Source organism: Gorilla gorilla, chromosome 9 (assembly GCF_029281585.2).
Source record: "Gorilla gorilla gorilla isolate KB3781 chromosome 9, NHGRI_mGorGor1-v2.1_pri, whole genome shotgun sequence".
NCBI classification, from domain to species: Eukaryota; Metazoa; Chordata; class Mammalia; order Primates; family Hominidae; genus Gorilla; species Gorilla gorilla.
Window position 1 is genome coordinate 85,940,140 of NC_073233.2, and position 16,484 is coordinate 85,956,623.

The 16,484-nt window shown below is 46.0% G+C and overlaps 2 protein-coding genes across 2 annotated transcripts; one reads left to right on the forward strand and one right to left on the reverse strand.

The window, feature by feature from the left end:
• The first annotated feature begins 202 nt into the window (after positions 1-202).
• THRSP (thyroid hormone responsive) lies at positions 203-4,724 on the forward strand. The gene is made up of 2 exons (XM_004051871.5): positions 203-720; positions 4,037-4,724. The coding sequence occupies exon 1, from the start codon at positions 261-263 to the stop codon at positions 699-701; it is 441 nt and encodes a 146-aa protein (XP_004051919.1). The 5' UTR covers positions 203-260; the 3' UTR covers positions 702-720; positions 4,037-4,724.
• Positions 4,725-6,353: 1,629 nt separating this feature from the next.
• Positions 6,354-16,128, reverse strand: NDUFC2 (NADH:ubiquinone oxidoreductase subunit C2). The gene is made up of 3 exons (NM_001279694.1): positions 15,963-16,128; positions 9,362-9,505; positions 6,354-6,403 (listed from the first exon to the last, which is right to left on the reverse strand). Exons 1-3 carry the CDS (start codon positions 16,126-16,128, stop codon positions 6,354-6,356), a joined length of 360 nt encoding a protein of 119 aa, NP_001266623.1.
• Between the last annotated feature and the right edge of the window lie 356 nt (positions 16,129-16,484).

The following is a 16,484-nucleotide window of genomic DNA, read 5'->3' on the forward strand; positions in this document are numbered from 1 at the left end:
GCTCAGCAAGCTGACAGAGGAAGAGTCGGGTTCTTGCTGGGGCAGTCATGCAGAGCTGGGATGACAAGCAGAAGGCTGGCAGATCTGTCTCTGGGCAGATGGATCACCTGATACAGATGCTGGGGCCTGAGCCCTGGGATTGGCCCAAAACAGGGCTGTGTTGACCCAACAACTGGGCATTGGCATCCTGTCAATCTGCTGAGAGCCTAGAAATAGTGCGGGGGCAGTCTGCTGGTCTCATTGTGCCAGAGGAAGCAACCATGCAGGTGCTAACCAAGCGTTACCCCAAGAACTGCCTGCTGACCGTCATGGACCGGTATTCAGCCGAGGTGCACAACATGGAGCAGGTGGTGATGATCCCCAGCCTTCTGCGGGACGTGCAGCTGAGTGGGCCTGGGGGCCAGGCCCAGGCTGAGGCCTCTGACCTCTACACCTACTTCACCATGCTCAAGGCCATCTGTGTGGATGTGGACCATGGGCTGCTGCCGCGGGAGGAGTGGCAGGCCAAGGTGGCAGGCGGCGAAGAGAATGGAACTGCAGAGACAGAGGAAGTCGAGGACGAGAGTGCCTCAGGAGAGCTGGACCTGGAAGCCCAGTTCCACCTGCACTTCTCCAGCCTCCATCACATCCTCATGCACCTCACCGAGAAAGCCCAGGAGGTGACAAGGAAATACCAGGAAATGACGGGACAAGTTTGGTAGACCTTGGACACTAGGGAAGGTAATGGTGGCCATGCTGGTGGGTGTGAGTCTACAAAGGGACATTCCAGGAGAGGAGAGGGGGCAGTGGTGCAACCCAGTGGGAGAGGAACAGCCTGGCTCTCAGACAGAGCCACTCTTGGGTCAGGGTATTGGGACCACAACCTAGGAGGGCCTAAGACTAGGCCTGTGTTACTATCCTTCTGACCTCAAATTGGCAATTGCAATGAAGTGATATGGAAACAGAAGGAAAAGTGGCCTGTGAGGGCATATCTCATATGCACATATATGTGTTTGTGCATGTGTGCATTTATTAGTATGTGAATGCTTGTAAATGTGTGAATTGAATGAGTGTGTTCTCATCAGTGACTTTGTTAAGAATTTGATTGAAGAGGGGCCGGGCGCTGTGGCTCACACCAAAGCACTTTGGGAGGCCGAGGCGGGCGGATCATGAGGCCAGGAGATTGAGACCATCCTGGCTAACATGGTGAAACCCAATCTCTACTAAAAATACAAAAAATTAGCTGGGCGTGGTGGTGGGTGCCTGTAGTCCCAGCTACTCGGGAGGCTGAGGCAGGAGAATGGCATGAACCTGGGAGGCGGAGGTTGCAGTGAGCTGAGATTGTGCCACTGCACTCCAGCCTAGGTGACAGAGGGAGACTCCATCTCAAAAAAAAAAAAACTTACCTAAGGCATGCACATTGATTTAAGTGAACATTGTGAATTCCATTTGTGTGACAGTGTTTCCCAACATTTTTTCAAGTCACAGAACGTGGAAAATTATTATATGGCACATGGGGATACATAGGTGAGGCTGCTTGCAGTAGTGCTACAACAGGCTGGGGGTACTCTGACCATCCCAGGTTGGAACCAACCAAACGGGAAGCCGAGGGACCAGTCATGGCACTCTAATCCATTCCAGGCAAACCGGAGTATGCAGACATGCCTGTTGGGAAGCCCTGTTGTATGTACATATGAATATGTGTTCCAGTCTGAGCCTACATATCTATGCACAGAGGGGCTGGGGTGGTGAGTGTGGATGAGCAGCAAGCTAGACAAGCAGGTGGCAGAGGGTAGGAGGTGGGAAGGGGCCCTAGCATGGTCACCACTAGTTCACTCATGGATAAAGACTAGTATTAATAGAAATTGGACCACAGCACCTGCCAGTTTTGATTCTGTGCCACCTGCCAGCCCTGCTCCCACAAACTGGTCTCATTAGTTGTAAACAACATCCACATCCATTGCAATCTCAAAACCACCTGATGCAGCTATGTAGGAAAAGATTCTCATCCCCAGTTTACTAGTATGGAAATTGAAGCCAGAGAGGTGAAGTGACTCACCCAAAGTCACACAGTAAGGAGACAAAAGTAAGACTGGCCTCAACTTTGAGCTGAGTGTTCTTTCCATCGTACCCACTGTCTGCCATTTTGTGTTATCTTCATAATCTGTGTGAAGGCTGCTCTGTAATTATGCGGAATAAACATGGACCCCCAAACACAGAGCCTATGGAGAGCTCTGCTCCAGGCATTTTCTCAGCCGTTTTTCCTTCTCCCGCTTCAAACCCAAACTGTCAACCTCAACCCTTCTTCCCTCTCGCGTTGAGGCTCCCTGAGTTGCCTCACAGAGGTTCTTCTTGAATTAGACTGGGCTGTGTCAACTGCTCTGGGTTCACGTTCTGATTCCATCACTAATAAGCTGTGGGGCCTTGGGCAAGCTAATTCATTTCTCTGGGTTTCAGCTTCTTCACTGAATAATAACAGTGGTAGTAAAACTAACAACTGGCATTTGAATAGTTTTAAGATCACTTTGCATATCCATTATCTAATGGAATTATCATCCCCCCCCCTTTTTTAAATTTTGAGACGGAGTCTCACCCTGTCCCCCAGGTTGGAGTGCAATGTGCAATCTCAGCTCACTGCCACCTCCGCCTCCCAGGTTCAAGAGATTTTCCTCAGCCTCCCAAGTAGCTAGGATTACAGGCGTGTGCCACCACACCCAGCTAATTTTTTTTAAATCTTTGGTAGAGACAGGGTTTCACCATGTTGGCCAGGCTGGTCTCGAACTCCTGACCTCGTGATCCACCTGCCTCGGCCTCCCGAAGTGCTGGGATTACAGGCATGAGCCACCGCGCCCAGCCTATCATTCCCTTTTGCAGATGAGAAAACCAGAGGCCTGAGAAGTAAAATGAGTCCAAGTTTACTCAGTAAATAACAGCCAAGATGTGAACCCTGGCCTAATTAGTCTAATTCTTTTCCTCTACAGTGGTGTTCCTTAGAGCCTTAGACTTTTGCAGAGTGGGCTCAAAGTGGGAACTGGGCATGGCAGAGTGGGTAGAAACCACACTCTGACTCACTCAGTTGCTTCAAAGGCCAGAGCAGCAACTCTATGCCATAACGTTTCAACACACCCTAACCTGATTTTCATTCAGAGGCAATATGGTATAGCAACAGTTAAAAATCTGGGCTCTTTTTCTGGCTCTTCCATTGACTTCTGTATTATCCTAGACAACTTTTTTTTTGAGATGGAGTCTCACCCTATTGCCAGGCTGGAGTGCAGTGGCGCGATCTCAGCTCACTGCAACCTCCACCTCCCGGATTCAAGCAATTCTCCTGCCTCAGCCACCCGAGTAGTTGGGACTACAGGTGCACGCCACCACACCCAGCTAATTTTTTGTATTTTTAGTAGAGATGGGGTTTCACCATGTTGGCCAAGATGGTCTCGATCTCCTGACCTTGTGATCCTCCCCGCTCGGCTTCCAAAAGTGCTGGGATTACAGGCGTGAGCCACCGCACCCAACCTTTTTTTTTTTTTTTTTTTTGAGATGGAGTCTTGCTCTTGTCTCCCAGGCTGGAGTGCAGTGGCGCCACCTTGGCTCACTACAACCTCTGCCTCCCAGATTCAAGCAAGTCTCCTGCCTCAGCCTCCCGAGTAGCAGGGATTACAGGCTCACGCCACCATGCCTGGCTAATTTTTGTACTTTTAGTAGAGACGGGGTTTCACCATGTTGGCCAGGCTGGTCTCGAACTCCTGACCCCAAGTGATCCACCCACCTTGGCCTCCCAAAGTGCTGGGATTACAGGCGTGAGCCACCACGCCCGGCCCTAGACAACTTATCTTACCTTTCTGTATCTGTTTCCTTGTTAGTAAAATATAGCAGAGAAATCAAATGAGTTATTCCAGCTCTGACAACCTAGGATTCTCCTTACAGTGCTGAGGCACTGCCAGTTTTCCAACAGCAACATCAGCATTGTTCTTCCTGCTTCAGTGGGCATGTGACAGTATCTTGGTTGTTTGAATTGATACTGACTTGGCCTTTTAAAAATTTCTTCACTCCACAGATCCCTTCACATGATAGAAGACAGACTCTTTGATGAGGCCGGTGGAGCAGTTCACTAGCCATGATGAGAGCAGAAAGGCCTAGACCTGCAGCCAGAAGTGAAGGCGGCTCAGTTCTCCGGGATGCTTCTCTACCTCCTGAGCACCAATTCCTGGATTCCAGTCACTGGCTCACCTTTAGAATGTCTGTTGCTATTCACTGCTCCCCTCGCTCCTCTTAACAGCTTGGGGAGGTGACCAATGGTTCAGGAGGGACTAGACAGTCACCTGTCCAGTGTGGTATGGTAGGAAGAGTGTAGGTGTTGGTACGTGACCAAAATTCACATCCCTCCTCATGGCAGTCATTCAGTATGTGTACTTGCACAAGTTATTTAACCCATTGGAGCCTAAATTCCCTCATCTATAAAATGGGGATAATATTATCTACCTCACAAGCTTATGAAAACTAAACATGATGAATCAAAAGCACTTGGCATGTGAGGGCTATTAAAATAGCCTGATTTTTTTTTCTCCCCCTCTCCCCAATGTATTTGCGGTGGCCCTTGCTTTTTACCCTCCAGAGCTAAGAGGTAGCAGAGTCTCGGGATGAGTGGTTCACCCTCTTTTACTTGGCGACCACTGATGAGGTCAACAACAGGTGAACTATAAACCTATTTATTGCAGAACTAATAAAAAATCCAAAGCCTTGTATTTGTACATCTTTATTATTTCTAAAGCACTTTCTCCAACCTAATTTCAGTTTTTATAATTGGTACTCAAGAAAATAGAGACAGAAATCATTTGATTTTGCCCAGAAACCATCTGCTTATATTTATAAGGCCACCTAATTTGAAATCACATATAGGCCAGGTGCGGTGGCTCACGCCTGTAATTCCAACACTTTGGAAGGCCAAGGCAGGTGGATCACAAGGTCAAGAGATTGAGACCATCTTGGCCAACATGGTGAAACCCCATCTCTACTAAAAACACAAAAATCAGCTGGGCATCGTGGCATGCACCTGTAGTCCCAGCTACTCGGGAGGCTGAGGCAGGAGAATTGCTTGAACCCAGGAGGTGGAGGTTGCAGTGAGCCGAAATTGCGCCACTGCACTCCAGCCTGATGACAGAGCAAGACTGTCTCAAAAAAAAAAAAAAAATACCACATATACTTTATCTCCAAAACCTAATCTGATTATAAATTCTAAGCTAGGAAACAAAAACTTTTGGGACAAGTACTTTTTTTTTGACAGGGTCTCCTTTGTCACCCAGGCTGGAGTGTCACCCAGGCTGCAGTGAACTGTGACACAATCACAATTAATTGCATCCTCGAATTCCAGGGCTCAATAGATCCTCCCACCTCAGCCTTATGAGTAGCTGAGATTGCAGGAACGTGCCACCACGCCCAGCTAATTTTTGTATTTTATGTAGAGACAGTGTTTCACCATGTTGCCCAAGTTGGTCTTGAACTCCTGGGCTCACGCAATCTGCCCTGCCTCAGCCTCTCAAAGTGCTGGGATTACAGGCATGAGCCACTGCATCGGGCCAGGACAAGCATTTGATAAGCCATAAAAAGTAACCTCATTCCAGTTAGGTACAGTCTTTTGCTTCTAATTGCACCAAGCTCCACTGTAGACAGTATTAGCTCCTGAGTCCACTTTCTCCAGGATAACCCACCTAAGAGCAAAGACAACTTGGCAACATAAGATTTCTGTTTTCCTTGTCTGGAGTCTCCTCCTTCGAAACCACCTTCTATATCATTCATTATAGACAGCTCAGAAATACAAACCTGACTGTATGATTTAAAACGCCTTAATGACTTAATACCTACAGGATGAAGTCAAAATTATTTGGCAAGAGTCACAGAATCCTCCATAATCTGGCTCACTCTAAATTCACTGTGCACTAGGACAGGGGCAGGCAAACCTTTTCTGAAAGGGCTACATGTTAATTAGGCTTTGCAGGCCATAGGTCTCTATCACAAGTACTCAATTCTGCTCTTGCAGCATGGCAGTCGCCATAAACAACATGTAAACAAATGAGCATGGCTGTGTTCCAATGAGACTTTATTGGCAGTGGGCCAGATTTGGGTAGTCTGCTAACTCTAAACTAGAATTCAACCTCATCTTAAAATCTTTCAGATGGGTGAATGGAAACTGACCATTCTCTGATGAACTATTTTTCTTACAACAATAAAAAGAGTCAGAGTACTCATGGTAAGTATTTTAATTACAAGGTGTCAACATACAGATTAGCATAAGCTTCAACTGTCATAAGAAACATGTTCCATCAAATTCAGAAACAGCAGGTATCAGTGAAACTGGAGCAAGCATTTTGAAGACTTCAACGTATTGGATGGAATTTTTCAAAAATTTCACCATATGTTTTCTTATCTATAAAAGGAAAGATCATAAAAGATTTATTTTAAAAATATGTTTTAAAAATTGTATTTCCTAAAGGAAAATTAACACTCACTAATCTTACGATTGAAATCCTGCTGTGGTCTGAATGTTCATGTCCCCCCAAAGTTCATAAATTGAAATGTAACCCCCAAGATAACAATATTAAGAGGTTAGGACTTTGGGAGGTGATTAGGTCACAAAGGCTCTGTCCTCATGAGTGGGATCGGCTTAGGGGACCTTGTTTGCCTCTTCTACCATGTGAGGACACAGCAAGATGGCATCATCTATGAAGCAGAGTGGGCCCTCAGCAGACACCAACTGTGCTGGTACCCTGATCTTGGACTTCCCAGCCTCCAGAATTGCAAGCAATAAATTTCTATTATTTATATATTACCCAGTCTATTCTGCAATTATACAGGTGGTAAGAAAAACAAAGTTAAAAAAAATTTTTTTAATTACCCAGTTTAAGGCATTTTGTTATAGTAGGCCAAACGGACTAAGACAAACCCCTAAGAATTTCCTTATTTTCTTGTCCTTGACTATGGCTTGGTAATCACTGAAGGATTTTCTTTCATTGACTGAAGAATAACTTTGGAGGAATCTGTGATGACAACCAAATGGCTGCCAAGAGGGACAAGGTGCTGCCAGGAGTATCCTGACTGAAGAGGTGAAGGAAGAAATAAACACAGAGGGGCACAGGTCAGCTAGGAGAGGCCAACAGCCAATGTGGTCAAGCTCTCCGGGCTCCCACTGTCTGTGCATGAGGCTCTTGGCACAACTGCCAGTAATCTGCAGCTCAGAAACAGAATGAGCCCTGAAGCTATACACACTCCTGCAGACACAGGGAACTCATGGAACTATGTCTAGGCAAAGAGCCAGAGGTCTGAGACTGAAGACTCCTCAGCCACTGGGCCTCACTCCTAGTAATCAATATATCCAAGATGACTTCCAGCTCCAACATTTAACGGTTCTGGGTACTATGCATTCCCGATACATCCACTATTCATGGCTTTGTGCTAGTCTTTAAGCTCTTCTTTGGCAAAAAAAGAAACTGTATCTTTCTGATCCACCATAAATATCATATATGTGACTGAAGGCTGTGGGAATATTAAAGAGTAATAAAATTTTAGAGCTAAATAAGACCTTAGAGATCATTCAGTGTAATGAAATTTAAATGTTTTATATCACGCATTTACATTAACAGAAGAATCTTTTGTGTTTTTTTTTTTTTTTTTTTTGAGACAGGGTCTCGCTCTGTCACCTAGGCTGGAATGCAGTGGTGTGATCATGGCTCACGGCACCTTGTCCTTCCAGGCTCAAGTAATCCTCCTGCCTCAGCCTCCCAAGTCACTGGGTCTATAGGCATGTGCCACCACACCCAGCTAATTTTTTAATTTTCTGTAGAGATGAGGTCTCACTATGTTGCCGAGACTGGGGAAAATCTATTTATGTTTACAAGTTCAAATTTTTTCTATACTCATTCATTTACACATTTAATAAGGCTATGTGTGCCAAACCCCTGGGGAGACCAAAAAAAACTGTCGTAGTAGTTAAACTCCCAGCCTACAGAGACTCATATATGTGCACATCTGTGTTGTGTATATGTGTGTAAAACACAGGTGAGAAAAGTTATATTACAACTATTAATAGATTCATAGCAGACTAGAGATAGAGCACCCTGAGGGAATGCCTGACTGTAGCTGGGTGAAAGCTTCACTGAGATAATAAAAGCAGAAATTTGCTAGGTGGATGGGATGGAAACAGGGGCAAGAGGAAGAATAACATAGCAGGAAGAAGGTACAGCATGTATAAAGCAATATAGGGCAGGTTTGGGACAAAGCATTTCACCAGGCAAATGATGAGTGATGAGGAATGAGGAAGTGTTCCATACGGTTCATATCCACTATTATGCATAAGTGCCTGCTATGTGTAGGCTCTATACAAGAGGCTGGGGAAACAAAGACGAAGCTACAATCCATGAAGAACACACACATGTGTATATCATATGGTAGATAAGAATGTGGGTAAAGTGTTTCTACCAGAGGACAGGCAATTAGCTAAGCTGGAGTAAATGAGCCATCCTAAGGAGTCTGGATTTTATCCACTAGGCAATGGATGACTTATTTATTTTATTTTATTTTTTGAGACACAGTCTTGCTGTGACACCCAGGCTGGAGTGCAATGGCGCGATCTCAGCTCACTGCAACCTCCGCCTCCCAGGTTCAAGCGATTCTCCTGCCTCAGCCTCCCAAGTAGCTGGGATTATAGGCACCCGCCATCATGCCCGGCTAATTTTTGTATTTCTAATAGAGACAGGGTTTCACCATGTTGGCCAGGCTGGTCTCAAACTCCTGACCTCAAGTGATCTGCCCCACTCGGCCCCCCAAAGTGCTGGGATTACAGGCGTGAGCCACTGCGACCGGCCGGATGACTAATTTAAACAGATGTGATCAGATTTGCTGTCATTGGAAATAAGACCAAAGCAAGTGGTGAGTTAAGAGGCAAGTGCAACAGTCCAAGCAAGAGATTATCAAGGCCTGAACCAGGGTAGTGGTAGTGGGAGAGGAGAGTTCAAAGTTAAGAAATATTTAGGAAGTAGAACTGATAAGACCTGATGACTAACGGGAAGTGAAAGAGAAAGACTTGACGATTCTCAGGCTTCTGGCTTGAGTGTCCAGGTGGACAGTAGTGCCATTCTCTGAAGCAGGACACAGAGGAGCAGGAGGTTTGGGAAGGCAGAGGGGATATGAGTTTTGTTTGCTGTCCAAAGGACACAGAGGTAGTCAGACAGAAACTGGATATATTAATTCAAGAGAATTTTGGTCTATAGACTAAGATGTGGGAGTCAACAGAATTTAGAAAGTATCTAAAGCCATACACATGGATAAGATTAACCAGGGAAAATAATAATACAGTAAACACAGATTCTCTAAAATTAACTTGAAATACCTTCTTCAGGAAAATCCTCTGGATGTAATTTCATATATCCAAACATTTCACGGTCCCTCACAGCATACAGGTAGTCTTCACGTTTTACAAGATAATATCCAGCAAAAAAAAAGGCCGTAATATATAGAAGCTGGCGATGCAAACCTGAAATTCAAATGACAAATCCCAAAGAAAGCAAAAATTAGTCCATGTGTATTAAGAGTTACATTTTTGGCTGGACGCAGCGGCTCACACCTGTAATCCCAGCACTTTGGGAGGCCAAGACAGGTGGATCACCTGAGGTCAGGAGTTCGAGACCAGCCTGGCCAACATGGTGAAACCCTGTCTCTACTAAAAATACAAAATTTGGCTGGGGGTGGTGGCGGGTGCCTGTAGTTTCAGCTACTTGGGAGGCTGAGGCAGGCGAATCATTGGAACCTGGGAGGCAGAGGTTGCAGTAAGCTGATATTGCGCCATTGCACTCCAGCCTGGGTGACAAAGCGCCTGGCCTGTTATGGCATTTCTTAAAAAAATAAAAATAAAAAAAGCACTGGGCTCAGTGGCTCACGCCTGTAATCCCAGCACTTTGGGAGGCTGAGGCAGGTGGATCACCTGAGGTCAGGAGTACAAGACCAGTTCACATGGTGAAACCCTGTCTCTACTAAAAATACAAAAATCAGCCAGACGTGGTGGTGGGCGCCTGTAATCCCAACTACTCGGGTGGCTGAGGCAGGAGAATTGTTAGAACCCGGGAGGCAGAGGTTGCAGTGAGCCGAGATTGCGCCATTGCACTCCAGCCTGGGGGACAGAGTGAGGCTCTGTCTCAAAAAAAAAAAAAAAAAAAGCTATTCTGAACAAACCACTTTGATCCTTGACTTTGAGACATCCTACATAGTCTTTTTTTTTTTTGAGACAGGGTCTAGCTCTGTCGCCCAGGCTGGCGTGCAGTGGCACAATCACAGCTCACTGCAGCCTCAACCTCCTAGGCTCAAGCAATCCTCTCACCTCAGCTTCCCAAGTAGCTGGGACCAAAAGCGTGCACCACCATGCCTTTTTTCTTTCTTTCTTTCTTTTTTTTTTTTTTTAAGAGGGATCTTGCTATGTTTCCCAGACTGGTCTTGAACTCCTGGGCTCAAGTGATCCCCCTGCCTCAGCCTCCCAAAGTGTTAGGATTACAGGAATGAGCCACCACACTCGGCCCACATTATCACTTCTTTAAAGGTGAACAAATCTAAAATATTACATGCAATGTATATTTTAGCATATAGCACTTAATATTTATTTAATAAATGAATGAACAGCCTTGGGCAATTCAATTTACTACCTTTAAAACATAGACAAGACCTATCCTGGATGGGCGTGGTGGCTCACAACTGTAATCCCAGCACTTTGGGAGGCTGAGGTGGGTGGATCACCTGAGGTCAGGAGTTCAAGACCAGCCTGGCCAACATGGTGAAACCCCGTCTCTACTAAAAATACAAAAATTAGCCGGGCGTGGTAGCACACACCTGTAGTCCCAGCTACTCAGGAGGCTGAGGCTGGAGAATCGCTTGAAGCCAGGAGGTGGACATTGCAGTGAGCCAAGATCGCACCACTGAACTCTAGCCTGGGCGACAGAATGAGACTCCGTCTCAAAAAAAAAAAAAAAAAAAACAAAAAAAGACCTATCCTATCTTTCTCATAGTAGTAGCATATAAAACAAGACATATGCATATAAAAGTATTTCCGAAAATGTATAGAACAATAAAAATGAAAAATATTCCTATGTTCTAGAACTGGACAGAGCACTCTCTCTTACCCCAAACAGCCACTGCTTTCCATAATGGGCTACCCGCCATATAGCAAACCAAAGAGCGCATGTTCTCCCATGTGCCACTGGACTGCAGAGACACACAGAACCAGACTCTCTCTACGCTGACCCATGTTCCTCACAGAAAGACTCCATAAGCGTTCGAGATGATGATGTCAGCATCCTAGCCCTAAAGGCATGGCTTGGCCTCTTGCCAAGGCCCCATTTTCCTAACCTCTCTCCTCATTCTCTCTTAGTGGTCTACCTCTCACTACCTGCACACCCCATCTACAATCATTTTCCCATTGTTTACTCAGTGAGTCTAACCCCGGCAGCTATTGTGCTCTTTGCAGAACATCATAAATTACTGATAAACTAGAGATCAATAAATATTTAATTTTGTGGGCTATACTTAGAATACCAACTAACTCTAAATTTCGGGCACATTAAGTGGTAACCAGCAAGAAGGTTAAGTTTTAAAAAACAGATGATGAGAGAAAAACTTATAAAAAAATTCTATTTATTGATAGTACAGTAGGGTGACTACGGTTAACAATAATTTGTTGTATAGTTCAAAATTGCTGAAGGAGAGGAATTTGAATGCTCCCAACATAAAGAAGGGGTGAATGTTTGGGGTGATGGATGTCCCATTTGCCCCAGTTTCAACATTACACATTGTATGCATGTATCAAAATACCACATGTACCCCCAAAATACGTACAACTTATTTTTAAAGTCTTATTTTCAAAGAATTATTTTAACATTTCCTGCTAATTTGAAAAAGAGCTACACAATTTTATTTCATTGATAGAAATTCATTATTATGAGACATATTCATTATTATGAGACAGAATCTTGCTCTGTCACTTAGGCTAGAATACAGAGGCATGATCACACTCACTGCAGCCTCAACCACCCAGGCTCAAGTGATCCTCTTACTTCAGTCTCCCAAGTAGCTGGGATCACAGGTGCATGCCACCACGTCCAGATAGCTTAAAAAAATTTCTTTTGTAGAGACAAAGTTTCCCTGTGTTTCCCAGGCTGGTCTTGAAACCTGGGCTCAAGCAATCCTCCCGCCTCAGCCTTCCAAAGTGTTGGGATTACAGGTGTGAGCCACGGTGTCCGGCCAGAATATCCCATTACTCACAGAATGCCAGGTACTCTCCAGGGCTGTAGTTTGAAAATCTACCATATCTCTTTCACCACTCCTCCAACTCTCTTAGAAACATTATTTATGTGACACACACCTTCACTCTATATGCACAATCTTGTACCACAATTTGTCTTTTTAATGGATATGGCCATCTGGTCTGTAAACCTTTGGAGGATTGGGACCATGTTTTATATTCCTCGTAATCTACATATACTTATTCACTCAATACTACTATTTTTTTTTTTAAGACAGAGTCTCAGTCTGTCGCCCAGGCTGGAGTGCAATGGCACAATCTCGGCTCACTGCAATCTCCACCTCCCAGGTTCAAGCAATTCTCCAGCCTCAGCCTCCCAAGTAGCTGGGATTACAGGCATGTGCCACCACGCCTGGCTAATTTTTGTATTTTTAGTAAAGACAGGGTTTCACCATGTTGGTCAGGCTGGTCTTGAACTCTTGACCTCAGGTGATCCACCTGCCTCAGCCTCCCAAAATGCTGGGATTACAGGCATGAGCCACCACACCTGACCTCACTCAATACTTATTGAACACCTACTATAGATATTAGACACTGAGCTAGATAAACACAATATGCATTCAGTAAATGCTGTTGAGGACAACCATTTCAACAAAGTCCTAGGACCTAAATCTTCCAAAGCAATTTAGGGAAGCTCTGGGAACTCAGGAAGTCTGATCCCTACTCCTGGGCTAAGCAGTTTATATTCATTATCTCATCCAGTCCTCAGAGATAGGGAACTTCCTCAGAATCAAATTACTAGTAGGGTGGAGGTGATGTCAAACCCCAAAGCATATGCTCTTAACTGCTATACTCTTCTGTCTCCCAGAAAGGCACAAACGGCTAAACTAACAACAATGAGATTAAGTGGTACATAAGTCACATTTCAGCCAACCTTTACTTCCTCTAGAGCATTCTCCCTCCCAACTGTATCTCTTTTGTGCTCCTAAAGTGCTTTCTGTTCACCCACCTCTATCAAAACATGTATCTATCATACCAAGATCAGCAACAGACTGTTTACTTGTTTGTCTCCCTGATTTCACTAGGAGCTCCAAAGGGCACATAACAGAGAAACAGTTAAGTAAGGCCAGGCACAGTGGCTCACACCTATAACCCCAGCACTCTGGGAGGCCGAGGTGGCAGGATCACTTGAGGCCAGAAGTTTGAGACCAGCCTGGCCAAGATGGCAAGACCCCATCTCTACAAAAAATTTAAAAATTGGCCAGGCCTGGTGGTATGTACCTGTAGTCCCAGCTACTTGGAAGGCTAGGATAGGAGGATCGCCTGAGCCCAGGAGGTCGAGGCTGCAGTGAGCCATGATTGCACCACTGCCCTCTAGCCTGGGTGACAGAGTGAGACCCTGCCTCAAAAAAAAAAAAAAGGGTTCTGTAAATGAACAATTTACAAATATATGGTAAACTGTTTGCAAAACAAGAGCTAAGGAAGGGGAACTCTGTCCAGCACCTTTTGCATGTCAGACATTTTACCTACAGAATCTCACTCAATTCTCACAACAAATATGCAAAAATTAATTATTCTTATTTTATAGATGAGGAAACTTTGGCTCTGATCGACCTGACCATGTAACTTGACCAAAGTGACACAGCTGGAAAGCAGCAGAGCAAGTCTGTTTATTTATTTATTTATTGGAGACAAGGTCTCAACTTTGTTGCCCAGGCTGGAGTGCAGTGGTGCAATCGTGGCTCGCTGCAGCCTCAACCTCATGGGCTCAAGTGATTCTCCTCCCTTAGCTTCCTGAGTACCTGGGACTACAAGTGCACATCACCATGCCTGGCTAATTTTTTAAATTTTTTTGTAGAGACAGGGTCTCACTATGTTGCCCAGGCTGGTCTTGAACTCCTGGCCTCAAGAGATGTTCCTGCCTTGGTCTCCCAAAGTGCTGGGATTACAGGTGTGAACCACAGTGCCTGTGCCTAGTGAGCAAGTTTGTTTAGTTCCAAAGTGGAGCTCTTTTCATTACACCAAGTGACAGTCTTGGGCAAATGTGAAGTGGTGATGAAAAGGGAAAACCTCGAGTCCTCAGAGGCATAAATGGACAAAGATGACTCCTTTCTGAAGTGAGGAGTTATGTCCAAGGGTGATAGGACTTCAGTACTATTTGAGCACTGGAAATGTGGGATTTGATGGGTTGGGAGCTGACCTTCAGGCATGACATACAGCTGTAAGAAGGCAAAAGAGGTACAAGTGTGGTGACTCCTAATTGCCTGAACCATTGCCTGAGCTTTTTTCCTGATTGTGCTTCTTGGCTCCAATCAACGCCTCACATTGCTGACAAAGATGACTTTTTAAAATACAGAGCTCATCACTGCACCCTTGCAGCTCTCAAAAGCTTACAAAGTTCCTGACTGCCTAGCAAATAAATTGCCATGCTCTGCTAAAATCTCCCTTGCAGTTTTATCTAAACCTGAACACTCACTCAATCATCAAACACCCTCCATTCAGAGGTCCTTGCCCCCATTGGCTCCCACTAGCCCCACAGGCCTAGAAAGCTGTCTGTCTCTCAGTCCTGCCTGATAATCAAAGTTAACTTCAAAGACCCCTCTTCCAAAGTTCCTCTCCTCTTTTCCCTCTGGAAATCCATAGAGCTTAGCAAAGCTACTGTGGTGGTTATTATCAGAATAGTCAGTGTCTCTGATAGGAGGCCAGTGACATACTACTGGGAAGTACAGCACACTGGTTTAGAGCCTCCTATTCAAACCGTGGTCCTCAGACCAGCAGCAGCAGTGTTTGAGCGCTTGTTGTTAACATCAAGTTCCTCCCCAGACCTCATGAATCAGAATCCGTTTTTTTTTTTTTTTTTTTTGAGACAGGGTCTCACTTTGTTGCCCAGGTTGGAGTGCAATGGTGCAATCTCGGCTTACTGCAACCTCTGCCTTCCAGACTCAAACGACCCTCCTGCCTCAGCCTCCCTCAGCCTGGGACCACAGGCGTGCACCACCACGCCCGGCTAACTTTTGTATTTTTTTGTAGAGACGGGTTTTCGCCCTGTTGCCCATACTGGTATCGAATTCCTGAGCTCAGGCGATCCGCCCGCCACGGCCTCCCAAGGCGCTGGGATTACAGGTGTGAGCCACCTCGCGCAGCCCAGAATCCGAATTTTAACAAGACACCTATGCTATTCGTATGCACATTAAGTTTGAGAAGCACTGATGTCCAATATCCATTCAGAGGTCAAAAAAAAAAAAAAAAAAAAAACACCAAGCTCTGCTACTTAATAGCCATATGACCTTGGGCAAGCTGCTGTTAACCTGTTAGGCTCGGTTTCCTCGTTGTGAATAATACATCCCTAAAAGTGTTTTAAGGCCGAAATGCTATCAGTAATGCCCATAGTGTGAGTAGTGCATGGCATGGAGTCATGGCTCATTTGTGCACACAGCACAACACGAACTGAGGAGAGTAGTTTCGGGTCCTTCAGACTCAGTTCCTGCTTCACTGCACCTCAGTTTCTTCAAGTGCCAAATGACACTCTGGCTCTGCTTGATTCTAAAGAGCTAATGGGGCGCGGACTCCCCGGAAAGGCGAGATGGGGCCAGCTAGGCAAAAAGGCACGGAAAAGCAGAGCACCTCAGGGGGGCCTACGGCCGGGCCAGTCTGCAGCCCTACGACCCCCTCTCCTCCCAGCCGATCCCGGCCGCGCAGCACTCACCAGCCGTAGCGATCGGCCTCCGCCGGATCAGGTTATCAATCAGGCCGGAGCAGTAGCCCAAGAAGCCGATGTAGAGGAGCCGCGGGTCGGTCAGCTTGGGCGGGGGCAGGCTCCGGGCCTCATCCGGCAGAAACCGTAAGGGCTCTGGGTTCCGCCGTGCGATCATGGTGACGCCGTTTCCACTTGAGGCCTGGTCTCAGACCACGAACTACAAGGAAAACCACGACGATCACTACCCGGGCCTAAGCGGTCAGCTTTCTCCTCCTCCTCTGCGCGCCGGACTCACGGGCACGGCGCAGCGCGGTGCAGCGCCCAAACGCTTCCCGGTGCGTGTTGCTGCGGGAACCCCGCACGCAAAGTTCCGGGCTACTAAGTTTCACTTTGCTCGTCCGCCCGCGCTAATTCTCTGGTGGGAGTGGGATTCACGGACCTGGTAACGCGGGGTCGAGGAGTACCCCAAACAAGCCAAACTGGGCGAAGACTAGGAGATACTGATTTTCTTTTCTCCCAACTTCCCCAACC